At 51.5% G+C, this 27812-nt stretch overlaps 1 protein-coding gene across 7 annotated transcripts in view; it reads right to left on the reverse strand.

Moving 5' to 3' along the window:
* The window catches only part of HDAC4 (histone deacetylase 4), a 288152-nt gene that overhangs the window by 147512 nt on the left and 112828 nt on the right, over nt 1–27812 (reverse strand). For 3 of the 7 annotated variants that reach the window (XM_032355373.1, XM_032355375.1, XM_032355374.1), the window contains one exon: nt 3243–3314. In XM_032355373.1, coding sequence (XP_032211264.1) covers nt 3243–3314 — 72 coding nt within the window. Of the gene's footprint in view, nt 1–3242; nt 3315–3852; nt 4015–6467; nt 6553–27812 lie in introns of those variants that run through there. The other 4 variants (XM_032355371.1, XM_032355369.1, XM_032355370.1 and 1 more) reach the window with 4 other exon arrangements.

A 27812-nucleotide genomic window follows, 5' to 3' on the forward strand; every position in this document is an offset into this window, starting at 1 on the left:
CTTAAATGTCTCTCAAGTCACCCATGACCCAGACACCTGGCTCAGGTGGGCATTTCTCATTCCCCTCAAACTCCGACATCTCTTCCTACCTAACTGAGCTGCTGACATGGCTTCCTAACAGTCCCACCAGGCCACGGGGCCTGCGCCCCAGGTCCCCAGCCAAGAGGAGGAAGGACAGCCTCCGGGAAGGGGGAACAGGTGTAGCCACATCTGTAACGGTGCCACTTCACTTCTTCAAGAAACAAAGGACTGGGATGTTAACCAGAGTCACAGTGACAAGTTCAGTTGGAAAAGAAAACAAAAAGGAAACCTTGTTTACATCAAGGACATTGCAGGGGGAGGGTAAGAAAGCAGAATTAACCCAGACTAAAAAGGCTTTTGGCTTTTTTCTTCGACAATTCAGACTTTTCTACCAGGAGGTATTCTTGCGTGAACTATCTCATGCCTCAATTCAAGATGGCGCACCAAGAAGACGGGACGCGTGCTTTCTACCTAAAGTCACATGTCATGAAGACGAACCACACGTCAAGGAAACCATTACCAGGAGCCACCCTCCCCAAGTAAAGGGCCCAGCAGTGAGACTAGACCAACAGAACAGGGGCCGTGCACCCCAACCTACGCAGAGGACAAGTTCCCGCGGGAAGGCTGGAGTGACTCCTGCGAATCACATACAAGTATCATGTTATCACATTGCTGAGTGTCAAGGTTAAACTCAGTGGGGAGGAAATCTGCCGGGGCAAATTAGGATTGACAGAAAAGTCATCGAAGAACTGTATAGAGACATCAGTATAGCCAAAAAGGAGTTTTCATATTAAGTTTCAAATTCTGTTTCCTTGTAGGACATGGTTTAGAGTGGCCTGGAATGGACTGAGCGTGGAGGGGCTAAGAAGTCCCCTCGCTCCAGCAGCTTCTGAAGCAGCCCTCGACCTGCAAGTTTCGTGCCCAGAGTCACACCTACACCATGCATGTGCCTCCCTCCCAGCAGCCTGCCCGTGGGCATGGCTTCCACACCGCAGACACTGTCCGCCCGCAAGGGAGGAAACATGGCATTGTCCCCCCACACCCCCCCAATCTACCAGCGGGGGGCCTGGCTACCAGGAAGTTAAACAACTTGCTTCAATGTCATGAGTCCACGTTCCCCAAGACACCATTTCTCAAGTTGGGTGGGTCCCCTCAAAGGAGAGGAGAAGAGGCCCATCAGGATCATCCAAGGACCCCGAAGCAGCTGTCACAATTAAGTCACACATCCTCTTCAGTATGTCTCAACAGGACAACAGGACATGTCTGTCAACGAACATCTGTCCAGAAACTACTAAAAATCAGACACATGTGTGATTCTTTTAAGAATCCTGCAGAGAGGGACACCTGGGTGGTTCAGTTGGTTAAGTGACTGCCTTTGGCTCAGGTCATGATTCTAGAGTCCTGGGATCGAATCCCACATCGAGCTCCCGGCTCCACAGAGAGTCTGCTTCTCCCTCTGACCTTCTTCCCTCTCATGCTCTCTCTCACTCACTCTCTCTCTCAAATAAATAAAGTCTTTAAAAAAAAAAAAAAAAAAGAATCCTGCAGAGAAGGATTATCCCCATCCACAAAACGATCAGCCTCAGGTCAGAGCCAGTGGGTCAGCAGGACCCCAGGTCCCCTATGAATCTGAAGCCCACGGGCTGTCTCACCCTAAGCCATATTAGGTCTCAACAGGGCGTACGTCCTTTCCAAGCCGGAAAACTAATCGGGAGTCTACCTCTTTCTGGTCCACCTGGAAACAACTACTTCCCACCTTCGTGGCCTATGGGGCTGTCTAGGAAGTCTCTTTGTCTGTCCCACACCCAGGGGGGATAGGAGCACTAGGAAGCTGCCTGAAGACACCCAACCACCCAAGGACTCTGTTCAGACAACAGTAACACTGGTGATGTGAGCCCAGGAGCAAGTGAGAATCAAGGCAGTTTCTGTCACACAGGCTGCACATAAAACCTGAACAACGCACAGGCTATTCTGAAGCCCCCCTCCCTGCACCTGGGGTCAAAAGTCAAGGTGTTCGGAAGGGGGTCCTAGAGAAGAAGCATGTAAATGGCAGACAAAGCGGGCTGTGAGCATCCTGGGGGACGGCGAAGCGAGTGCCCACGGCCCCAGGGACACGGAGCACCAGAGCATCTGGACCTTTGCAGAGAATCAACGGGAGCTTCGTGTGTGGGAAGACGCCAGGAATGACCCTTGGCAGAGCACGCAGCATCCCTATGCAAGGAAGGACATCCCTTTCTCGCCACTTCCAGCCTCTGTTTAAGGGGACCGGGGGCAGAGGCAGGTGCCCATCACCTCCCCGTCCTGGCTGGCACTGCCCGTGGAGGGGGTGGGCAGGGTGGCACCCAGGAAGGCTGGGGTCCAGGAGGTGCCACAGAGCCAAGACCACTGAGACTAGAAGCCTTGGGGTGTGGTGAAGGCAAGGGTTCTGCAATGTAGTCTTGAAACGCAGGCTCAGGAGTCTACAGTGCACTCACATCCCGGCCTTTTAGAGGTTTGCCTTTCTCTCTAAAAGGCCAAGTGGCCGACACAGAACAAACGGTGCCCAGGCTCTGAGCCGACATCCTGGAGTCACTACATGGGGCCCGGGACAGGGAGAGGGGGCTGTTTTAACAAAAAAAGAAAAAAATTGTTTCCACGCCATCTAGATTTGGAAAGTGTTGCTTAAAGCATGAAATGTAGAAAGATCATATATGGAATAAAGGACATAATCATATTCTTTTGCTCATTAAAAAAAAAAAAAAAAAAAAAGGAAAAAGCACTTGGGAGACAAGTTCATGGAGGGCCTCGGCTGTGAGAAGCCTGGGCCGGGGTAGGTGAAAGGCGTGCGCCCTCCCACTGTCCCATGGCTGCTAGCAGCTCGACCTCGCCAGGTAGGGGACGTCTGGTCCTAGCTCCAGCTCAGAACTCTGTCCCACAGGGTCCTCCTATGGTTCGGCTCTGAGGTAACATCTCAAAAGAGCAGTTGGCACTTTTGGGAAGAATACGCCCTCCGGAGCTCAAGACAGAAAAGAGCCACAGTTCCCTTCCTCTTGAACAGCCAATGCCTGACTGGCTTCCGCAACATATGGCCTATTTTCCCTCAGGAGACGGCACAGGGGTCAGATGATCTGAGGGCCCACCTGCTCCCTCCAGACACCACTCCCCACGTGGTGGGGCTTCCAAACAGCACTTTGGGGGAGCCTGAGCCCCCACGCCCGCCCAGGCCGGACGAGTGGACTTACCCGTGCTGGGCATGTGGTTCACACGGGCGGGATTCAGCAGCTCCACGGGCTGGTCTCGGCCAGAAAGTCCATCTGGAGAAGAGAGAAAGCACTGGGCTTCAGAAGTGGCTCGCATTCCCATGCAAACACTTCACACTCGGGAGTCTACAGGGAGACTCCTGGCAAACAGGGAAATGCATGTGTCCTTCTTACTTTCAGAGGAGAACAGGTTGGATTCCATCACACGTTATTTTTATTTGCTGAATCAGAAGATGAAAAACCCCTTGCAGAACAACCAAAATATCCCCCAAGTGAAAGATGGCCCACAGCTTAGCCGGGCCTCCGGACGCCTGTGCGGCTGGGCCGTCGGGGCTCATGTCTGTCTCGCGGCCACGTTACACCTCCTCGTGTTCGTCAGAACGGCTTTTCTGCCCAGACCACAAGCAGTGAGAGGATCAAAACACAGGGGCCGCTCCTCCTGTTCCCAGATGCTGACAAACGGCCTGGGGTGTTCGCAGAAACCCAGCCCTAGGAGGCCCGGCTGAAAACAGCTGTGGGGGTGCCTGGGGGGGCCTCCAGGAAACCAAGACACCCAAACAGCTCTCAGAGAAGCACTTGGCCAGGTACTCACGATGTAAAGAATCACTTCTCCCCGCCTGGATCCCGGCCCTGTTCCTGTCTCTCCAGGCTGAGCGCAAAGATGGGAGCTGGAAGCTGGCCACCACCCAAACCCGGAGCAGGCTGCTTTTAGACTGCCCGAGACTTTCCATATTCTCTCAGATAGGAAAGAAAGAAAACTCTGGCAAAACTTCCAGGAATCACACTTTGGGTTTAAAATTAGCTCCTGACAAGCGGTGTAAACCGGCCTGCAGTGACAGGCGCGTCACGAGGACGCTGACGTGGCGGTCACTCTCGTGATTTAAGGAGAGAGCGCCGGGTTCACAGGCACCCCGGGCTCCCCAATGCAGACAAAGCAAGTGACATCAGATCTACGGACTGTACTAGAACCTTGCTTCTCACCCACCCTGGGTAACCCCTCGCACGCCCTTCACATGGAGTGTTATGCAGCCCACGTGTCTCTGAAAATGTTCACAATCCAAGGACAAAAACAACCACCTGGAGGAGAGCCGAACGTGTGCTCCTGTGGCCTGAGGCCCCCAAAGAAGTCAGGGAACTAGGACCTCCCGCACCTGTGCAACCGGGAGAGTCCACCACAGGGCACCTGGGACTCTTCTCCCCAAACCAGCAACATACCCCAATGGTCACAGCACCACAGCACCAATGGTCACTAGGCACCTCCGGGGCTAAGACAGTCCAGGCTCCCTGAGCCAGGAGGGCCAGCCGGCCGGGTCATATTGTGGAAGCGAACAGCAGGCCCCAACACCCCGACCAGGAGCATGAGGGCTTCTCCCATGGACCAGGACTACCCCCGACAGCCCAGGGGCTGACCTGTGAGCCTAGCACTCCACCACATGAGCGCCATCACTGCCCAGAGAGAGACCTGGAGACGGTAACCGAAAAGCACTCTGGAACTTTTTTTCAAGAAAATACATAAGTGAAACTCATTTTGCTTCTGGATAAGATTAAAATTTCATTTTCGAAAATATAAAATTGATAAAAGTATATACATTTTTTTTTTAATTTGAATTCCACTGTAAATACCTTCAGAAACACCAGAAGGCCCCTCTGAAAATCCTAATCAAGCTGCAGTTAGTCAGTGGGAAAGGGTCAGGGCCATGGTGCTCGGAACGCCATCCCATTCGGGGCTCCACAGCTAGGTTCAAAGGAGGACCTCAGCTTCCAGCTGAGTGAAGGGTATAGAACCAGAAACAGTTGAGAAATCAAGAAGCCAGCAAGGTTTCCGGAGGAATCTCTGAATTCTGGGAGCAGTCAGCGGCAGCACCGGGCCAGCATCCTAGCTTACAGAAAGACCTTTCCTTGAGTTTGGGATTGAACTTTTTACATCGGCCCCAAGCCCCAGAGGTCTAATTACTTCAAAGCCAAATGCATAAATGCTGCCCCGTGTCATGTGACTTCTAACCACACTAGAGTGGGAAGATGCATCAACTCTCAATGCAATCAGCTCAGAGTATAAGTGAAAAGATATGTGGTTATTAGTGTAACCAAAAGTTACCGCCCGTGTGTTTTAAATCAAGGTATGGCGAGGCACCTGGATGGCTCAGTGGGTTAAGCCTCTGCCTTCGGCTCAGGTCATGATCTCAGGGTCCTGGGATCAAGCCCCACATTGGGCTCTCTGCTCAGTGGGGAGCCTGCTTCCTCCTCCTCTCTCTCTCACTCTGCCTGCCTCTCCACCTACTTGAGATTGAAATAAATAATATCTTTAAAAAAAAAAAAAATCAAGGTATGGCTCCACTGAGTTGGCCCACTCACGGAATTTCCGGACACTAGACAGGGGTATACCTTGCTGAGGGGCCAGCAAGAAATCAATCCCAGGTATGTGCTCGCTGGCCTGCCAGAGAACACTGCCATCTCGTGAGGACACCCTCCTGCTCTGCGGTCTGGAAACGCTGGGGCCTGGGACATGAAGAGTGGGGAAGGGCACGGCCACTAGCCATGATGGGCTTCCATTAAGGTCATCTGTGGAACCCACTGAGAAGGTCAAACAGGCACCAGAGACACGGGCCAGGAGAACCTGGGCTGCCCGCCACAGGGAGAGGGCGTGAGGCACACCAAGCAGCTCCGGCGGCCACCCCAGGGCAGGAGAGCCCCTTGCGGCCCCGCCCTAAAGAGTGGGTCAGCCCGCACTTGCACAACGTGGAGGCTGAAGCAATTTCTGTGACAACAGCCACATCATCTATAACACCAAAAGCAAAATCTCACTGAATTAAAAAGGTTCAGCCCCTTCCCTGATGTACATAATCAAAGAGGGTCTGCACTTAAACGCTGCACAAAGATTTATGTTTCTTGCACCAATAAAACTACAGTGTGAAAAATCCACACACAGGTTACCTAAAGAGGTGGGGAGGAGAGGTGAGGGTAGGAGGGTGGTAGGGAGTGGGGAGGGAAGGGAAGACAGTAAAGAGGAAGGAGAAGGCAGGCAGAGGAGGGGAAGGAAGGAAGAGGAGGGGAGGGCAGGAGAAGAGGGGAGAGGAAGAGAGGGCAGGGGAAGGAGAGGAGAGAGGAGGGCAGGGGAGAGAAGGGAAGGGGAAAGGCGAGCAGAGGAAGCAAGGGCAAGACTCGCATACAGGATGGGGAGAGCCTTCTGTCCATACACTACTGTCCTACTTGGTGGGGACCCAAGAGTGTCTCCAGAAGGTGAAATCTGTCCTTCCCCGAGGGCTAAGTCACCGAGCATCTCCCCAGGCACTTACAGACTATTCTGAATTCAAATCTTGGGCCCCTTTTTAAAAAAAAAAAAAAAAAATGGGTGGTCTTTTTTGTCCGGACTCAGGGGAATTCTTTACAAATTCCGACCACGGATTCTCTGGCAGTTACGTCCATCTTAGAGACGACCTTTCTGGATGGTCCCATCCATCAGTCCTTTCAGAGCTTATGCTTCCCCACCTGGAGGCTGCGAAGCTACTTTATGGCACTGTACCCTGTAGGTCCTGTGGCCTTTCCCTTCCCGTGCGTCCCCACCTCTCTGCTCTTGACTCTTGCCCATGATGTGAGGTAGGGGTCTTTGGGTTTTGGTTTTTTTCAGTGAGGACGGCCAAACGTCTCATCATTACTAAGACATCTTAATTTCGCTGCTGGTCAGCACACGAGTTCTGTCAGACTTTGCATCCCTGTCCTATTGGCAAGTTTGTTCATATATGTGCCAATAATCATACTGTCTAACTGCTGCAAGGCAAGAGTCCCTATTTTCTGCTTCAGAACCATCTTGGGGGCTGCGGGTCCTTTACCACATAAATTCTAGAATCAGCTTGTCTTCCAAAATGCAGAAAGACAAAAAGAAAAAGAAAAAGAAAAAGAAAAAAGATAAAAGGGGAAGCCGGGTGGGTGGGGAGGGGCGAGAAGGGGACTAACTCTGTCCGGGACCGTGTAGGTACAGAGAGCTGGGAGAGATCAGGATCACAGCAATATGATCTGTGGACATGGACTAGCGCTTCGCCTCGCTGCTGTCAAAGATGTTGTAGAACGCGAAGTGCAGAGGAACTGAAAATCTCTAGACTTATCCCCAGGTGTCTGGCATTTTCAGCAGCCCATTCTCCTCAGTAGTGCAAATTTAAGTCACCGCATGCGGGTTTGTATCCCAGGACCCCAGCACACTCATTTATTCTGACCACATATCTGAACTGGATTTTCTACCTGCAGGATCCTGGGATGGTGACAGTTTGGTTTTCCTATCATTTCTTTTTCTTGCCCCATCCTGTTGGTGAGGACCAATGCTATACCTGCACAGAAACACTGAGAAACACCTGCGCTGTGTCTGATCTCACCCCTCCCTCCTCCTCTCCCTTCCCTGCATGCCCAGGCCTCCCAAACCAAGGGCTCTCGGTTACACAAGCATGGATGCCAGGATCGTGAAGGTAAAAGAACGCAAAAAATTAATATTCTAAACTGCACTTTGGGGCTCACCTCATGTAGGTGGTAAAGCGCCACTTGCAGAGGCTGGAGGGGAGGATTGCACCGTGCCGCCTCCCAGCTCCTGGGGGGCAGTGCCCCCTCCTCTCCGGGCGCCACTGGCCTGCAGACACTTGGTCGTGGGATCTGAGGTCTCTGGCAGCAGGAATAGTGCCCAGTCTTCACTCCAGCCAATCTTCTATCCATTTTTATTTTCTCATACAAACTTTTTATTTTAGAACAGTTGTGGATTTACAGAAAAATTAAAAATAGCAGAGTGTTCTCATATTCCCGCTTCCCCCAAGAGGGGCATCTCCCATGAGGCTGGTGTGTCGAGCTCTGGTTCACTGAAGCCCCGGCGTATGCCAGGTGCCTGGGCTTTCCCTCCCTGTTCCAGCCCCCCACCCAGGCTCTCACATGACCCCTGGGCGTCACTTCTCCTAGGCTCCTGCCCCTGTTCTTAATGACGGCGCCAGGGTGGGGGAGTGCAGATCATGTACTCTGTAGAATGTCCTTTGGCTGGGACTTGTCGGGTGTTCTCCTCATAACTGGACTGGGACTGCATGTTTTTAGAGGGAAGACTGTTCCTATCATGGGACAACACATACTACAGACCGGACACATCACCAGGGCCATCGGCATCAGTCATGGGGCCGGTGTGTGTCTGTCCGGCCTCTCCACTGGGAAGGTGCTGGTTTGAGTCCCTGTCCCCACAACATTTCTCTGAAATAAAGCTGCTCTCTGCAGCCCATGCTGCCGACAACAGCGGCTACCCTTCCGCATCCACTTCCCAGGCTTAGGGTGATGGACCTGCTCCCAGGGACACAGAGTGGAACACCAGACACAGAAGGCAGCCCAGCCTCTGGGTCCCCATGGACAGGGCAGGAGAGAGGCACACAGGGCAGAGCCACACCAGGGCCATGGCAGTTACCACCAGCTGGGTTCAAAGCCTGTTCTGCCTGCATCCAAGGCGTGACCTCGAGCTCCTCCCTCCCATTTCTCAGAACAGCAACAGGCCCGCCCGGGAGATGCGCTGAGAATTAACTGTGTCTCAGGGGCTCCCCTGGGCCCAGGCAGCAGTCAGCGGATTTTCTAGCAGTGAGAATGACAGCATTCCTTTCCTCTTCCCCGCCCCCCTCCCCGTCATCTATTCCAATGTGAACTCCAATCTAACAGGGAACATGCTAGAATGTATGCCCATGAAGGGGTTGTTCCCTTGAAGATGTGTGAGCTCCAGTCTGAGCTCTGGCTTTGGCTCTGCCGCTGGATCAGCTGTTGCTCCCACACGTGCTGTGATGAACAGGGGTCCCGGGGGGCGAGTCCTGCTTCCTGGGTGCAGGCTGGGCATTCTGCCAACGTAGGCAGCCTTGAGCTGGTGCGGCCACGACATGCCCCGTCCCAAACAAGGACCACAGCCTGAGGGGGCATCTGAGGCTAGTTCCGTAGGGATCAAGCTCTCTTGCCCTCGGGAGGGGACACTAAATGAAGGACGTGGACTGAGGTAGAACAAGAGAAGCCTGGGTTTCTGTAAAAATGAACTTAATAAGAAAAGTTACATCCCCGCAGTAGGGACACTTGTGTTGGAGGTGTGTGTGTGTTGGTATGACAGGAAGGAAGTCTTGAAGAAATAGGTAAGCCTTTATATGGGGAGCACAACTCAGGAGTGTCTCCTGCCCAGCAAAAAGTGGCTTGTCTTGGGCCTGAGTGAAGACGGAAGGGAAGCCTGGTCTGCACGGAGGCTGGAGCAAGGAGGACAGCGCCGGACCAAGAGCACACAGCAGGTGTCTGCACGGAACACTGCAGGTGTCTGCACGGAACACAGCAGGTGTCTGCACGGAACACTGCAGGTGTCTGCACGGAACACAGCAGGTGTCTGCACGGAACACTGCAGGTGTCTGCACGGAACACTGCAGGTGTCTGCACGGAACACTGCAGGAGAGGCTTGGCCCCTTGAACACGCCCCCAACCCCGCTGGGCGTGCAGTAGGGTGCACGACCATGCACCAGCTCTCACACACTGTGCAAGTCATGGGTGATCACTGGGGTCTGAATTCAGGGGCCAATGTACCTTCCTACAATGTTGACATGATGCCAGCGTTTCCCCGCAACCAACCAGAGTGAGCTGCACAATTCCCACACCGGACATTGGACACCCTTGTTCATTTAAATTATAAAAGGGGGCTCACTACATGGAAACATCTCACCTCATCCGGGCAGCAAAATACTCAACCCGCCCCCCCCAGGCCCTCTCCCTGGTCTGAACCACCCCACTGGGGCCTCCAACCTCCCCTAGGACTTGGACCACCAGCCTCCCTCCTCCTCTGCTGAGCAACCTGCCCTCTTCTGGGCACCGCCTGCCTGCCCTCCACAGACCATAGCCAACAGTGCCCAAGCCCTGGCGGCCAGGACCACTCAGGTGCCCCCAGGAACTCAGGGCAACCCAACAGGCAGCCCCCAGTGAGTCCTGCTGCCAGCCCCGAGCAGCCCGGCCCATGGAGCGCTTCCTTCCCTCCCCGCGCACCATCCTGAGAAGTATGGAAGGTCAGCAGTAAACCTGGGATCTGCCGGTTAATGTGAATTATACTTAAACGGCTTAAATGTTGTGGCTTCCTGAGGCATGTCCGGCATCAGTTTACGTGTATTTATCGGAAACCAACGAAGATGGGAGATAGTCTTTCTCCTTAGCAATATCTCTTCCTTCAGGAAGATCGCACAGACTTTACAATGTCAAGGCTAATCTATGAAGTATTCTCCTTCAGCTGAAAATCAAAACTAGCTACAGCTCCCAGTTTTTGGGAAATCAGAGCTGAAAGGAATGGGCTGAAAAGACAGCAGGCGACTAAGAGCAGTCAGGTGTGGAATGAAAAGTCGCCCAGGACAGTGATCAGCTCCTTCCAGGGGCCGAGCCGCCACGGGTGCTGATGTAGATACGTTGACAATCCCAGCGTCCAGATCTGAACACACTACTGTGTGTTCTGTGTGTTTCTGTGACCACTGGGAGACCCTAAACCATGACCTGATGCTTAGGAATTCTTCATTTTGTTGAGTATGATCACGGGATTCCGTGTGTCAGAAATCCATGCTGTAGTGTTTATGGGCAAAAGCTCTGGTATCTGGAATTTGTTTTAAATTTTCCAGAAAATGAGGGTTGGGCCGGGGACTGATAATGTGGGCACAGTCTAAAAAGTACGAGGTTCTGAAAGTTGGAGATGGGCATGGGGGCTACCCACACGCATTAAGGTCTCTCTTGTTTCATTTGCGTGAAATTTTTCGTGATAGTTTCAAGAGATGCCAAGAATAAAAACAAGACCTCACTTTGTACTTCATGGCACCTGCCCTTGCTAAAGGGCATCACCTCACCAGCTCGCTCGCTGCAACTCCGGAGAGTCTTCAGGTCGCCAACCCTGAGCTGTGCAAACAAGAGCCAGCAAACCCTCCTTGCTCACACTCAACTCAGCACATGGCTCGTGGGCACCTGAGGTGGGGTGCCCGACAGGATGCCAAATGCCGCACCTAGGGCCCGGGGCGCATGCCCTTGTGTGTGTTTGGGTAGGGGGGCTCGACAGCTCCACCAGCGGGGCCTGCATGGCACAGGCCATGGCCTCCCTGGGAGTCACGCTCTACTTCTCTCCACACCCCGCCCGGCGACCTCCCTGATGCCCAGGGCTGAGTCAAGGCAGACAGGAACAAACGCCTCCTCTGCCTCAACCTGGGGCCTCAGACAGCTCGCAGAAAGGCTGACACAACAGGACAGGGATGAGCCATGGAGGGAAAAGTCCCAGCCTGCTACTCAGAAGTCTTTAGGAAAATTCAGAAGTGGAAACACACCACCTCACCAGCCCCATCAGGGACAAAGGCCACACAGCCAGAAAACTCTGATAACAGGAGAGAGGATACCACAAGGTTGGACCTCAGGCCACAAGGGGAAGAAAGGGAGTGACCGCAGCATGTACGCGCCCCGACAGGAGCTCCCAGAGTGGGGTCTGTCCCATCCCCATGTCCCCACAGGACTGGCTCAAGCCTAGAGTTGGACAACACAGATGGAGCAAGGGACAGAGTGGGATGGGGCCTGAGCGCACGAGGGCAGCTCTGTGGCTGGCCCCAAGCGCAGGCCGCCCTGGTCCGAGATGCCAGAGCAGGCCCAGCTCTCCTCTCTGGGCAGGGGCCACACTTCCCAGAGGGGCATCCCCAGGGAGTCTCAGGCCCATGCTCTGGAGACGGATCTGGCCACTCTCCGACCCCCGAAGGCAACACCCCTGCAGGAATGCTCTTCCCTGCTCCCCACCCCACAGCCCAGACCTACCCCCCCGCCCAACCGCCCAGGCAGCCTGAAGTGATTTAGGAAATCAGGAGAAAATGTCCTCGCCTGCCTTTGAAAACAGATCCATCTTGGCTCCTGGGAGGATGTCCATCTGCCCTGTGGGGAGGACATGATTGGTGAGTCACTCCAAAGCTGTTTTGAAGAGCACTGGAGGCGGAGGGGGAAAGTAACCTCCCGTTTACCATGTGCAGCTTTCCCAGAGTTTGTACAAGGAGTAACAGACAGGAGTCCCAGGGAGCACTCAGAGGAGCACTATGAAGCTGAGAGCATCCCGATGACTCATGCACGAGCTTTTGAGATGGAGCTCCCTTTCTAATTAAATTAGCAAGGACACAAAGTAATGCCGTTATTGGCAGACGGAACACCAACCCCGCTGTCTGCCTGCAGATAAGCACGCTTTCGCCAACTGCACGTGTGTGGAGGCCCGGAGGCAAACCCTTTCTAGTTAAGCCCAGCACATGGGGTTCTTCTGCAGGTGTCCTCCTTTCTGAACCAACAGAGGCCGGGTCGCACAGGTCACGCAGCCCCGCGGCAGTCAGAGTCAGGCCCAGCTTCCACCCTCCTCAGGAGTCACGGTATTGAAACTCAGAATCAGTTTCACCATCTGCACCGCTAACACGAGTAATGAACGGGGCCCTTCACCTGCCCCCCAGTGACGTGAGCACGCAGCCCCGTGTACCCGTGGGACCAACGTCCCATCCCGGGTCAAGGCATCCAGCAGGGGTAGGGGAGTGTCCTGAGAATGTGAGTCAGTGGCTGGAAGCACCGGGTGAATAAGCCATCCTCCCAGAGCACTCTGCACGCTGCCGGACATTAACAATTAGCTGAAAGGTGTTTGTGGTTAAGTGACAGGAAGCCGGGAAACAGGTACACATTCATAAGCAGCTCACGAGAAATGACTCACAAGCTCATAACAATAAACTGAAAATGGCCATCCGGAGAAAGTCCGCTCAGGCACGGGAACCATGCGGGTGGGGAGGAGTCCGCCCCGGGAGACCCAGGCAAGATGGGACATGAAGCCATGGCCCCTCGCAAGCCCTGCCCCAGCCGCACTGGCTTCTAAAAGCCATTCTTGTTCTTTGCACAGAAAAAGGATCCTCTGCCCTTCTTCCTTTCATGCGACATTTCAGAAGCAACCGAGCATGAGACAGACGCCAGTAATGCTCAACATACGAGGCCCTGGAGGGATGGCTGGCCGGGGGTGGGGGGTGAGGGGGGCTCCCCCAGCAAAGACTTGCAGAGTCTGTGCCGACAGGCACCCAGGGAGGGCTTTCTCCCCCATCACAGTGTGGGGCCGTATTTGCTTCGAGCCTTCAGAAGCGTATCTCCTTTTTGTCATGTCATGTCTTGTTCCGGCCAGATCTTGCTCAAACGCAGCACCACTAACAGCACAGTCTGCCCTCTGGATCAGAACCCAGGGCACACCACGCCTGCTGCAGGTCAGGCCTGTGGGCGGAGCCTCCCCGGGAAACAGCGTAAATACTTCCTTGTTCCCACTGCAGGGGTGAAGGAACCAGGAGGGAGACCTGACGAAGGCCACCCTGATGAAGACAGGAAGCAACTCACTGCCCTTCCTGTCCCCATTCAGCCACCGGAGTCACGGTGTCCGTTCCCCACCGTCCGCTCCCCACCGTCCGCTCCCCACCATCCGTTCACATGTGGGACAGACTGCACTGAGCTGGTTACTGAGCCACTGTCCTAATGCTCAGGACACAGCTTCCAACAACATTAAGTCCCTGCACCCCAGCCTTCCGCTCATGAAGAAGAAATGATACACACTAACAGATGAAGAAGAAATGATACACACTAACAGATCGCGCTGTGTCAAGTGCTAGGAACAGAAGTCACAGGGGAAGAACATGATTGGAGATTATTTCTTAGATAAAGTGATCACAGAGGGCTCTTGTGCTAGGGTGACACCTGAGTGATATGCCAGAGGGATCTACGTCCACTGTCTCAGCCGAGGCAAGGGAACAGCAAGTGCGAAGGCCCTGAGGTGGGATAAGCTCCCACCTCAGCAGAAGCCATTCAGCAGAAGCCAAGTGACCAGGGGACAGAGTGAGAAGAGACAGGGCCGAAGGGCACCAGAGCTGGGCCACAGATCTTGAAGATCACCTGGAGACAGAAGTTCTAACTTCTGTCCTCAAGGCTCATTTCAGCTGCCATGCAGAACAGTGAGCAGCACCAGGGGCCCCGAGGAGGGAGCGCACGGAAGGGGGAAGAAGAGCCCAGGAGGCTGTTTCTAAGACCCAGGGCTAGAGAGGCCAGTGGGCACACAGTGGGAAACGTGGTCTGACTAGTGGTATGTTTTGCAGGTTCATCTACTGGGACTTTCGTGGACCAGATGTGGGTGTTAGGAGACAGAGCATTTCCCTGAGAAACGAGACATAGAGCAGGGGATGGGCGGGAAAGGTCCCGCGCAGACTGCACTGGATGGAATTTCCAGAGACCTGCCGGTCGTTCCGAAGAGCAAACAACTTCGGAACCACCTCTGATCATGACTTCAGCACTTTCTCGGGGTGGGGGAGCACCAAAATGTTCAGGACATGTGTCAGCATTCCAAAATATAGGTTCATATTTTAGTTTAGCTCATGAAGCTCAAGGAGTCAGCTTTCAAGGTCTACGGCTGCTCTCCACCCACCTCCCACCATCCAGACTCTGGCACCTTGGGTGGGGCTTCTGGAACCTGCACTAACCTCTTTCAGGGAGGGAAGCTCTTCCACAGAGGGAACTTCACACAAGAGTATACTCAATTTTGCAGAGGATACTCATTCTCGTGAGGCTCTTGGATCAGGAAAGAAAGGGCATAAAGTATATTAAGTGGTGAAAAAAGGTTTCATCTTTCCAGGGGACTGTTTCATACTGGTGTCCATGCCTCTCCCCCACAAGAGTCCAGTCTGTCCGCTCTGGAACACAGATCCAAGTGGAAGGTCGCTGAATGCAGCCCCACTGCAGGACCAGACTGTAGCCACCTTGCTGCTGGGGGCGGCGGGGGGGGGGGGGGGGGGGGGCGCATCTCCCGTAATGGCAGCCGTGCCGATGGCACCTGTCCCATTTTCCAGTTGCCACACGTTTCCCGCTGTGATGCAGAGATGTCCCCTGGTTACATCAAATGCCCTGTTTTCATTTCATTCATGTCTCTGACAAACACAGGAGTCAAGTGTGCTCCAGACTGGGCACTGTGGGGGGTGGGGGCCGGACCTAACATCCTTCATCCTCAATACCATGACTCCAACCTTGGACGTGCAGCCGGAGGGCCCAGACCCCCTGCTGGAAGCAGCCAGGTGACAGACTGCCATCAGTGTGACCAAAACACCGTCCCTGGCAGCTCAGTGAGGGCAGCTCCGTGCTGCTGACTGCTCGAGTTCGTCTGGGTGCCACTCGGTGGCTGCCACAGGCTCGAGCCCCCCTCCAGCAGCTCATCCTGGGGCTGGGGCAGTGGTACTGAAATACGAATACTGTTCCAAATCACAGGCCAGTTGTGTGGAAGCATCCAGAAGGCCCCCACTATCAGCCTGGACATGTCATATCCGGCTCTCCTGACATTTCAACCTGTTCTCCCAGAAGCGCCCATGCTCCACCTACCTGCCAGTAACCTGGGTGGGAAGGGTCATTTTCAGGAGCCTGACACTGGACGATCAGTGGCGGTGTCACAGGAGGAGGACACACTGGAGGACTGGCTCATGAATTAGGCCAGCACCTGGGCTTAGAAAGGCCTTCCTCTGCAGGTGTGTTACCCTGGCCTCCACGTTTCATCTGTAGCCCTGTACCGACTTACAGTGTAGCCATCAAGTCTACAAATGGCCTCCCACCTCCTCGTAAGCACCTGGTCCTTCCAGAGCCTGGGGCTCAGAGAGCCAGCAGAGAGCCAGCCAGCGGTATTGGGGCTGGGAGACCAAGAAGTTGGGGTGCTATGGGGCTGGGGGGCTAGAATGCAGGAAGACTGTGGGGCTGGGGGGGGTGGGGCTGGAAAGCAGGAGACTGCGTAGCTGAGGAGCTGTGAGGCTGAGTGGCTGAGGGGCCAAGCGGCTGGGAGGCCAGGGAACTGGGGAGCTGAGGGACTAGGAGGCCAAGGAGCTGGGGAACTGGTGAGCTGGGAGATGAGGACCTGGGGGACAGGGCGGCTGTGGGGCTAGGGAGCTGGAAAGCAGGAGGATTATGGGGCTGAGGGGTTAAGGGGCTGGGAAGATAGGGAGCTGAGGAGCTGAGGGGCTTGCGGGGCTTGGAAGCTGGGGAGCTGGAGGACTGAGAAGCTGGAGGACTATGGGGTTAGGGGGCTATGGGGGTGGGGAACTGGGGGACTGGGAGGCTACAGGGCTGTGAGACTGAGAAGCGGAGGAGCTGGGGGGCTGTGGGGCTGAAGGAACATGGGCCATGGGCGGAGAGGCTGGGAGGTCATAGGGTTGTGGGGCTGAGAGGCTGGGGAGCTGGGGAGCCAGGGAGCTGGGGAGTTAGGGAGCTGGGAGGCTGGGAAGCTGAGGGGCTGCAGGGCTGAGAGGTTCGGGAACCAGGGAGCTGGGGATCTGAGGGGCTGAAAGAAAAAAGGTCTTTCAATAGGAGTGGTTTCTGTGAATAAGCTTAAACCATTTCAGTAAGTTTTATTTTCTCCGATTTTTTGAACTACCTAATGATATAGAACACACTGTTGTAAAAATCGTGTCTTCTAAAAGTGTTAAAACATAATTTTATAATGGGGGACACACGAACCCCAGCGCCCGCATGCTGAGCTGGGATCAGCGCTTCAGCTGCCATGTGGACCCCCAGGCCTCTGGCAGCACCGTGTGCACCTAAGGCCACAGGGGCCGCCTAGCAGCCACCGCCCAAGACCGCTAGTCCCTTAAAGTCTGTGCCCACTGTCGGGATAATTCCATTGTTATTATTATCTCATTCAAGGAGACCACGGCACACCCCTCATTCTAACAGAGCCGGCTGCCCTGGGCCCTGTGCAAAGCTGGTGTCCAATCCACAGAAATCAGTACCACTTTTCTGTTATAATATGGAGATACTCTCCGCATCACAACTTTCCCCAAATCAAGACTCACTAAACCTCATCATTACTCATTTCATAACTGTTTTCATACAACACAAACTTTAGTTTCTAAAAATACAGTTTTTTTCTATTTTCGGGTTCTATTTTCATCTTCTAAAAATAGAGCTCCCAAGGGGAGCAGCCGTTTGGTCTATGTTCGGTGGTGACATGGCATGGATTTGTGTCCTCACACTTTTCGGCCAGTGGTTTCTGTGTAACAACTAAGGAGTGGGGACTGCAGTGGTCGGCACACCGGTTCACAAAGCCCGGCGGGCCTGGTACCAATGCTCAGATCCTCTCCTACAGGCCCCTGACCACAGAAAAAACCTGGCCAGCATTGGTCCCATTGTCCACATCCGTAAAATGTGTGCAAGGACACTCTTCACATCACAGAACACACAGGATGGACTGGGCTCCCTGGGTGCCAGAGCTGTGAAGGAGGACCCCCGACGTTGACAGTCATCTCAGAGGGCAGGTCATGTCGTGGGTGTCTGCAGTAGTGGAACAAGGAAGTTAAAAGGCACAAGAGAAAGCACAGGACAGTAAGAAAGCTTTGCCCGCAAGAGCTCTGATGTCCTATGGAAGTCCCTCTTGAGGATGGGCCCCCAGGTCTGTGCCCACCACCCTCCTTCCCCGTTTCCCTCCAGAGCACGGGCGCCTCCCCACACCACAGTAGAGAGCAGCTCACTACTTCTAAATAGCCAGTAAATTAAACATGGCTTTTATGTCCTTTCTTTTCTTTTTAAACATTTTTATTCTCTTTCTACGACAGAAAGAGACATAGCAAGAATGGGAACACAAGCAAGGGGAGCAGGAGAGGGAGAAGCAGGCTCCTCGTCCAGCAGGGAGCCCAATGAAGGGCTTGATCCCAGGACCCTGGGATCATGACCTGAGCTGAAGGCAGACGTTCAACAACAGAGCCACCCAGGTGTCCCTGGACATGGCTTTTTAAACAACATTCCCAAATGTTAAAAGCTTCACTGTCCTAAGAACAGATATTATAGGGGATAAATCAGTTACACAGTCTGGAAAACACAGACCCCACCAGGGTCCAAAACAGAGCGGAAGAATATGCTAAGTTAGTCAGAACTTCAGCTTTCTGGACCCTGCTCTCACAAGGCAGCCCCCCTCCCCGCCCCGCCACCACAATCCAGAAATGGTGACTCTAAGATAGAGTAGCATTCCCCCCCTATTTCATATATAGACTTCAGCTCAGAAGAAACCTAAGACCCCAGTTACCAGGAGGGAAAAACAAAATAATGTACTCTGGCAAATGCACCAAGATCTAGCTGCCTATCCCTGGGGTCAAAGAGTCAGTAGAACTGTCCGGGCCAGACAGGGGTGGGTGGGACGCAGCGGGGGAGGCAGGAGATGTGGTCATGAGTTTGTCCTGGACGGCATGCTGAGCTGAGACCCTCCATGAGGTCAGAACTCTGGAAGGACTATGAAGATGGGGCTGGACAGCCCCGCCCACCTGGCCAGGGAGGCAGAGGAGGGCTGCTGGGAGTTCTCTAGCAAGAAACTCAAACACATGAGGGTGTGGCCTCCAGAGTCCCACCACTTGAGCAGGTCTGGACTCCTAGGTCTAGAAATTAGGATGAAAAACTAGTCCAGCATTGCAAAAGCCTGGAGCCCCAGGAAAGCAAGAGAAAATGCTCTCATGAGACACCCGAAGAAGGGAGAGGGAGAGGCAGGTAAGGAGGGGAAAACCTTCCTAAATAAGGGGAGGTTATAAGGAAAATTGAAAATCACAAATGATGCATGGGAGCAAGTTGCTATGCCAGAATTAGCCAACACAACAGAGCAATGACTGTAAAATAGCTGCAAATATTGAAACAATATGGAAAAGACTACAATACATGCATTTTTTTTCTTAAGTAAGGCATTCAACGAGGCAAAGAATGTAATGAAAGAAAGAAACCCTGGAAAAATATAAAGTTTTTTTTTTTTTAAAGAATAAAAATAATTTTCTAGAATTGAAAAGAACATATTAGACATGGCAAAAGACAGAAATAAGGAGCTGGATGACAGATCTACATAAGTGACCTGAATGCAGCACAAAAAAGGGGAAAGACAGGCAAGGATAAAAGAATCAGACGTTCAATACAGACCTAGAATGAGTTCTTAAAGTAAAAAATGGAAAAATGCAAAAGAGGTCTAATAGTCACATAGGTAATGAGGCTATTCCAGAATCCCAGAAACACAGAAAAGCCCTTCGATTTAAAAAGTGTGCTAGGGGCGCCTGGGGGGCTCAGTGGGTTAAAGCCTCTGCCTTCGGTTTGGGTCACAATCTCAGGGTCCTGCAACTGAGCCCTGTATCACATCGGGATCTCTGTTCAGCAGGGAGCCCGCTTCCCCCTCTCCCTCTGCCTGCCTCTCTGCCTACTTGTGAGCTCTGTCAAATAAATAAATAAAATCTTAAAATAAAATAAAATAAAAATAAAAAATAAAAAAAAAAAAGTGTGCTAAACCTGAAGCGGGATAAGCAAGCAGGACTCCACGGCTGGATACACTGTAACAAAATACTAGCACATCCATCAAACCCGACCAAGGTCAGGACAGCCCCAGGTCCGAAAAGACAGATGCCCCAGGAAGAAACCACCACTGAACTGAGAGCTAACTTTCTGACAATGACACAAAAATGCCAGAAGACAACAAAATGTCTTCAAAGCCCTGAGCGTCACCCGCGATTCTATGCCTAGCTAAACTATCACTCAAGGAAGCCAGAGAGAAGAGACACTTCTCTGACAAAAAGTGAGAGTGTTTACCCCTTGGAAACCATTGGTGACTTCACAACCAAAGTCTTATTTCGGAAAGAAGAAACTCCTATTCAAACCAGAGTAAGATGCTAGGAGTAGCCAGAAGATGCCCCATGGGGGGAGCACAGAATGCAAGGTTAACACAGCTCCATGTGCCAGCAGAGACGACCTCCATTACATGTAATGCTGTTTCCTCAGACTTGTTTGCATGTGCTTCAGAGTCACTGTCTGAAACACCACCTCGGCTTCCTAAAAACAAACAAGGTTCTCTCGTCACTTGGGCAGCTCGGAAATTCATGGGCAAATTGGTATTTCGTGCTTGAAGAATCACACAGGACTTAGGACATGATCTTTTTCTGGGCTCTACTTCTTGACAGACCATCACTTCTCCTCTGCTCCTTTACTCTGACACAGCCCTCATTAATGAAATCAGACTTAAATATAGCTGTCTTTTAAACTGCGCCACAGAAGGACCAAAGCACTCACACACCAACCAACCGTCTGGCTTCTTCTCGTTATAAAACAGAGGCAGGCACAGAAATATGGCCCAGTTGGAGTAATTCTGCAAAATTCTTTGCAGAAGTAAAGTGTAGTAGCACCAAGAACAGGGGAATAGCTCATCAATCCCACTTTTAAACACAAAAATCTACGAGGAAGACGACTGACAGCAATCAGTGAAGGGTCCCACCTGACACCACATTTGCATGTGGAGAGCCCTTCTCTGAAATCAGCTACACTTGTGCAAAAGCAACTCTTTGTGAACAATAATCAGCAAAAGATTGCTTATCCTTTGCTACACTCAGAAATTAGTTAAAAGTAACCAGCTCTTGGAAAAGGATAAACCACTTTATGCAAATACTTTTGCAAAGGCTCTTTATTAATGCAAATATTATGTTTGTCTTTTATTTGAATGCAAACAGCATCTGTTTTGCACAGGCAATGCCGTCACTTTGTAGTTTGTGCTGAGAGGCTCAAGTGTGTTCCAGCTGCTTTTTAAAGTCTGGAACAGATTTCCAGAGAGCCAGAGTCACAAAAAGTTCACGGAAGAGAGCAGAAAGCAAGCAAGTGTGCTGGGGTTCCTGGGAGATGCTTCTTCACTCTTAAGGCAAGAGAGAGACAAATCCAAGAATGAATTCTAGAATTTACTTCTGAAGAGGTTTGACTTTGTGTGTGGGATTTTTCTTTTTTAATAGTTTTGAGTAAGGGAAAAATTAGGATTGCTTTTTATAAATTCCTTTGCTAAGAAAATATGCTCAAAAGAACAACACATGTTGGAAAGGAAAAACTGGGTGGCATCAGGCTTCCCTTAGAGCACCCAACCCGGAACCCAGGCTGGCTCCTCTCAGAACACTATCACCTCACCCCAGAAGCATTCGTCCACTGCAGACAAGAGTGGTGATCCAGAAGGCTCCCTGCCGACACAGACATCCTAAGATCACTGGACTAATACTTTTCTGCCTCTGCCCCCAGATCGAGAGCTGCTAAGAAGGAAAAAAAAAATCTCCTTAGCTTTGTGTCCATGACCCTAAGGCAATGACTAGTTCAACAAAAATGGAGACTGGATGGGTGGGTGGATGGCTGGCTGGGTGGGTGGGTGGGTGGGTGGCTGAATGGATGGCTGAGTCATATTACAAATGGGGAAGCAGATATGATAAGAACTGACCTGAGGTCCTTAAAATTTCATATATTCAACTTCCAGTCAGTACCCAACCACAAATACTGGAAACAGGAACACCTGGGTGGCTCAGTCAGTTAAGTGTCCAGCTCTTGATTTCGGCTCACATCATAACATTAGGGTCATGAGATGGAGCCCTATTTGCGCTCCATGCTCTGTGGGAAGTCTGCTTAAGATTCTCTCCCTCTCCCTCTGCTGCTCCCTGCCCTGCCCTCTCTCTCTCTCTCAAATAATAAATGAATCTTAAAAAAAAAATACTGGAAACTATTTGACCTCAAAACCTTAATAACACTAAGTCTACCGTTCCATTTGTATGGAACCAGACAGATTCAGTTGGCCAAGTATCTTCACAGGGTGGGCTCTGAAGAAAGAAGAACCTAGACACTTCCAGATGTTCCTCAAAATAAATATATACTCGCACATAACTCTGCCATTAATACTCCAAAATACCTATTCAGAGAAATTATTCTTTGGGTAAATAACAGACTAAACCTTCTAACGACCTCTTTAATTATTATTAACTTAGCTATTAGCTCCACTTCAGGCAGACTAGCTTTCCGGATACACCGCTCCTGGTCCTATGCTCTTCCTCCCTTTCTGTAATTCATACAGGGTGGATTTAGGTTTTGACAACATGCACTCCACACACCAATATTTGATGGGTGACTTCTTCAGAAAACACAAATGCAAGATAAGGAGGAGCTAGGTCATGGGGCCTTGTCTCATGACAGAGAGCTAGATACCCTAAAGCCAGGCTGGCAGGAACATGGCTGAGGTGCGCAGAGTAGGCCTCTGTTTCCAGGGTTTGGAAAAGGACAGCAAACTAAACTCAGAGAAAGAATAGAAATACTAAAGAGCAAAAATCATGAACTAGAAAAGAGATATAAATAGGATGAAAAAAACCAAAAGTTAGTTCTTTGAAAAGATTAATAAAATGGAAAAGATCTCTTGTGATAATGATAAAAAAAAGATTCTGATGGCCACAGCTGGAAAGGCCACAGCTTCCATACTGCGGGTCAATTCTAGACATTCTGCTGAACGCCCACTAATGCAGAGGACAACACCTCAAAACCCAGGACAAACACCCCAAACATCCATAGAGATAGTGAGGGAACCCTACTATAGGTCCTGCAGGGATTAAAATGACAAACAGGAGAATGTTATAAGAATCTTTACGCAGGGGTGCCTGGGTGTTCAGTGGGTTAAATCCTCTGCCTTTGGCTCAGGTCATGATCCTGAGGTCCTGGGATGGAGCCCCACATCTGGCTCTCTGCTCAGCAGGGAGTCTGCTTCCCCCTCTCTCTTTGTCTGCCTCTCTGCCCACTTGTGATCTCTGTCTGTCAAATAAATAAATATAATATTTAAAAAAAAATTTTTATGAAAAGAGTTGACCTTGAACAATATTGATTGGAAATGAGTAGGTCCACTTGCATATAGATTTTTTTCAATATGGAACAATGTTATAAATGTATTTTCTCCTTATGATTTTCTATATTAAACATTTTCTTTTCTGTAGCTTACCTTATTGTGAAAATACAGTGTATAATACAAATACAAACTATGTTTTACTCAACTGTTTATGTTATCAGTAAGGCTTGTGGTCAATAACAGGGAATTCAAAGTTAAGTTCTGGGGAGTCAAAAGTCATATGTTATTTTCAACTTCAGGGTGCAGTACCCTGAGCCCTCGCATTGTTCTAGAGTCAACTATACTGATAAAAATAGAAAAACTTCTAGAAAAATACAACTTACCAAAAGTGACATCAGAAGAAATAGAAGACTTAAATAGTCCAATGGCTGTAAAGAAATATAATCTATAATTGAAAAGAAAAAAGAAAGAAACCTCCCCCCAAAGACACTGTGACATAGATGACATCACAGCAAAGTTCTATCAAGATTTTCAATTAAGAGATTAATTCTAATCTTACACAAAATCATCAAGAATATAAAAAGAGAAAACACTCAACTTTTTTCATGAGACAGCATTACTGTGATACCAACAATTGACAAGATAATTACAAGAGAAATAATTAAGTGTCAAACTTGTTCTTTAACACAAAAGCATCAGTCATAAAGTATTAGCAAACTGAATCCAACAACATATAGAAAGAACACGAAATTTTTGTCAAGTTTCAGTTGAGAAATCCAAGGCTGGTTTTCTATTCAAAAAAAGTATCTGTAATTAACCACATTAATAAAATAAGAAAATTTAGATCATCTCAACAGAGACAAAAGAAACATTTGACAGAATTCAACACAGCTTCGTGGCAGAGCTGGCGGGGAGACTAGTAGGAAGTGGGGATTAGAAAGCCTTGATTTGTAAAGAGCATTTATAAAAGCAAACAAACGGAAGACCTACAGGAGACAAGATGTCTCAGTTCAATGGTGGTGCAGAGATCAAGAACCAGACAAGAATGCCGACCATTCAAGCTGCCCCAGTGCCCCTAGCTAACGCACTAAGTCAGGAAAAAGAAATAAAAGAAATGGAAAGGAAGAATAAAACTGCCATTGTTTGCAGCTAGCATGTAGAAAACCCAGAAGAATTTCCAGACAGTACTAGAATTCAGCAAGGTCAGTCAAAGGTCAATATACAAAATTCTGTTGTATTGCGGTGTACCGGCAACAAACACAAAATATAACAGATACTGATTCTAACAGCATCAAAAGCGTCAAACACCTGGGGATAAATCTCAAAGAAGAGGTAGAAGCCCTCTACGCACAAAAGACCCCCGTGAGTAGGGCACTCGCCCAGTTCTGGGCCTCCTCTCTCCTCGCTCAAACATTTACCAAGGGGTCCCCCAACTCCCCATCCCATCCCTCCCTCTTTTGAACTCATATAAGACACTCCAGTGTATGAGCCATTGTGACCTTTCAAAGCTATGGGCATGACCCGCAGTACGCACACCTCCCCCTGGAGGTCCAGTACACACAGACACAGACATCACGGAACCCCAGCTCTACTGAACCTTAGAGTAATGAGTAAGAACTCATCCTTCTTACATGCAATTTTATATTTTCTATTTCACTCAGTCTTAAGGTTGTCATGGCCCACTCAGTTGATTTCAGTAGCCACGATTGAGCATCCAAGCCCTTCTTGGATGGGCAGCTGCCTAGAGAATCATGCAGAGCCAAGTTCAAGTTGGGGAGATGCTGGCAAGGTAAATGCCCCCAGAGTCCCCAGTAGATTGGGGCACAAATGACACCCATACTTACTCTGAGCAGCTGGCATGGCCTGGCCTGGCACAAGGCTCCGGATAGCACCCAGCGCCTTCTGCACATGGCACTCAACCAAACCACTCACTCCTCTGGGCCCCAGGGAGACGAGAGGGGTCAGAGACTTTGGAGCATGGGACATACACTGGAAGGGCTTAATCAATGCCCACTCGGGCTCTCCAGCACCTTCTGCTCAGTGCAGAGGCGGTGGGACAGCATGTGCCCAAGACCCCAGCCTGCAAGAGGGAAATATGGCCTCAGAGCAAGGAAAGAGGCAAAGGGAAGGAATGTGCAGAGACGTGGGCCATCCTTAAGTCCGAGGGCATTTGATGACCAAGGAAAGAGCACAGCTGTCGAAGTATAGGCTCCCAGGAAGGAAGCTGCAAACTCAGGGAGCCAACCCATGGCACTCGTCTCTTGTGCCCGCCTCGCCCCAATACGCTGGGGACACATATATATTCCCCCCCAACCCAGGACACTGGCTCTGGAAGCCAAGAAATGCAAGTCAGTGGGATTTGGCTGGAAGATGGCAATGGTGGGGGTCTGTGCAACAGGTCCCTTGGCAGGTCTCGAATCCAGGCCCAGCTGCAGGTAACTGGGTACACATGCTCTCGTTGCAGTGCCCCACCTAACAGAAGATGTGCAAGACCTCGTGCGTGGACTCAAGCAGGACCCCAATTCCAACCAGGCTCCCCTCCCCAGGGGCTGTTACTGCAGCCACGTTCCCTGACCTTTAGGTGCCCCCACTTTTTCACTATAAAATGGGGCTTGGATCTCACAGCCCTGCTGTGAGGACCGATCAAGTCATTACAAATTAAGCATCTGGAACAGACTCTCGTCAGTAGCCAAAAAACAGACGGAATTTCCAACACCTTCAACATAGTACAGAATACCCCCAAACTGGCCCACTGACCATGGGACTCTTCCTCCCGCAATCCCAACACTAAGGTCAGAAACGCCTCTAGAAAGCACAAGGCAGAGCCGATTGTTCTTGGGAGCAAAAGCCGTCAGCGGCTCCCAAGCCCCTGAAGGACCTGGTCTGAAATGCCGTGGGAGCGTCACAGCTAGGCCGCCTGCGGGGGAAAGGGCACTGGGCACAGCCACCAGTGAGTCCAGAATTCACTTGAGAAACTCCACTCGCTCCTGAGCTGGCACTGAGAGCCACAGAACATGCTAGAGATGAGAGCAGGGAACAGACGGGAACGTCTTCAGACCAGAAATGAGAAGAAGACCCAGGATCGAGAAGCCCTGCTTGGAGGCCAGTAGCCAGGTCGCCTTCTTGCGAGTGCGGGCAGGTCCCAGGCAGGCGCAGCGAAGCTCACAGATGGCTGGCTGCCATCACGGTGGGCAGTCCCGGAGGACTCCCATTTCTGTCCACCTGGAGAACATCCTGAGATGATGAGATGAAACACTCACCAACCATTCCCAAAACCCAGTGCCTGCCTGGCTAGCTCACCGAGTGTCACACACACAGATCACCGTAGCCTCTCCAAGGAAAAGCAGGTGGTTCGTTTCTTGACCTGAGGCTTGCAAGAGGACGGGAGCAAGTGGGCACATCTCTCCCTCCTTCAAGAGCACAGAAGGCCCTGGGGAAAACCAGGAGGGGCTTTCTAGGAAGGCTGAGACAACAGCTGTTGCCCCGGGTGCAGGAGGGGGTCAGAGTGTGCTGGTGGCCCCTCTCCAATTAGCCGGCACCAGAACCTTCCCCCCTGCCCTGATTAGAGGGGTGGGCTTCCGCCAACCAGTAGCTTGCTCCACCACCAGTGACCCATGGCAACTGAGGACTCCAAGAAAGTGTGTGTCCCAAGCGACCCAAATCCGGGACACCTGGGCAACATGAGAGCGCTGTGAGGACACTCCAGTTATGAGGTTCCAATGCCCCCCTCCACCCGGACAGCGCCTTCCCCTTAAAGATTTCGAACACAGAGGCTAGAGGCGAGTCTGCAGGTATGCGGGGTCACCTGTGAGCCCTGCAGGGACACAGCCTGCTGGCTGGTCCCTACACAGGGTCAGCACTGAACAGCCCAGAGGGAACCCTGTCCAGCTGCGCCACCCGCGGGGCAGCATGTGACATTGAGAGCGGTGATGATTTCGTGCTCTGGGGTCTCCTTGGGGGAATCCTTAATTTCCATGATGGGAGACAGAATTTCAGTGGGATTGCGGAGACCTTGGCTTAACACCAGCGGCCATAATAACATACGTCACCGGCACAGCAGCAATTTGATTCTCTGTGGAATTACAAACTGAAGGGTTGTGATGTTCCTTGCGATTTAAAAAAAAATAATAATTAGGGAGGAGGAGGAGAGAGAAAAGCTTTGGTGAAAGAAAAGCTGCAAATCTAATTAGAAACAGATTAGGATCTCTCTTCTGATGGCCCTTCTTGTTTTTGACCGAATCGGAGGTGAAGGGACACCACCGCAAGGAGGCCCTTTGCCGCCCCGCAGCCTCCAGAGCTCTGAACAACACAGCTTGTCCCAGGCGCTCTGTGCCAGCATCTGAGCACACGGCTGCCCCCCGACCACATGTACTGAAGCAGGGCTCTGGGACCTGGCCGAACACACGGAGGTAAATGGCCCGATTCTGGAACCCACCAGAGAGGCTCATTCTGTGAAAAGGACTGAGAACGTGCCCTCCAGACCCTGATCCTGTGTCCCTTGTTCCACGGGTCACTGCTTCCACATCCAAAGACTAGAAACATGACATTGCTTCGGTGTCTCCTTACTGTCTGGGGCAGACAGCTCTGCACCCGGGAATCAGCATGATCCCAGTGTCTCCGGGGCCCCAGAACAGTTCTCCTGATGCCTGCTCCCCAGAGCCCTTAGCTCATCCTCACTCCTCCAAAGCAGGAGAACAACCGCCCATTGGAGCCGGGGCCTCTGAGAAGGCCAGGTGTAAAGGCAGCCGCTCTCGGCACCAACGTCCAGGAAACACCGCAGGGCCTGATGGAGCCAGTGATGGGAGCAATGGAAGAAAGGGCGGCCTGATGGTATGTTCTGGAAGGACAAAGGAGAAGTGATAAATAGCCGGGGTGGTTGGGAGGGTTCTGGAAGGCATCAACTTCATCTGAAG

This window comes from Mustela erminea, chromosome 8, assembly GCF_009829155.1.
Source record: "Mustela erminea isolate mMusErm1 chromosome 8, mMusErm1.Pri, whole genome shotgun sequence".
In the NCBI taxonomy this organism is placed as follows: domain Eukaryota; kingdom Metazoa; phylum Chordata; class Mammalia; order Carnivora; family Mustelidae; genus Mustela; species Mustela erminea.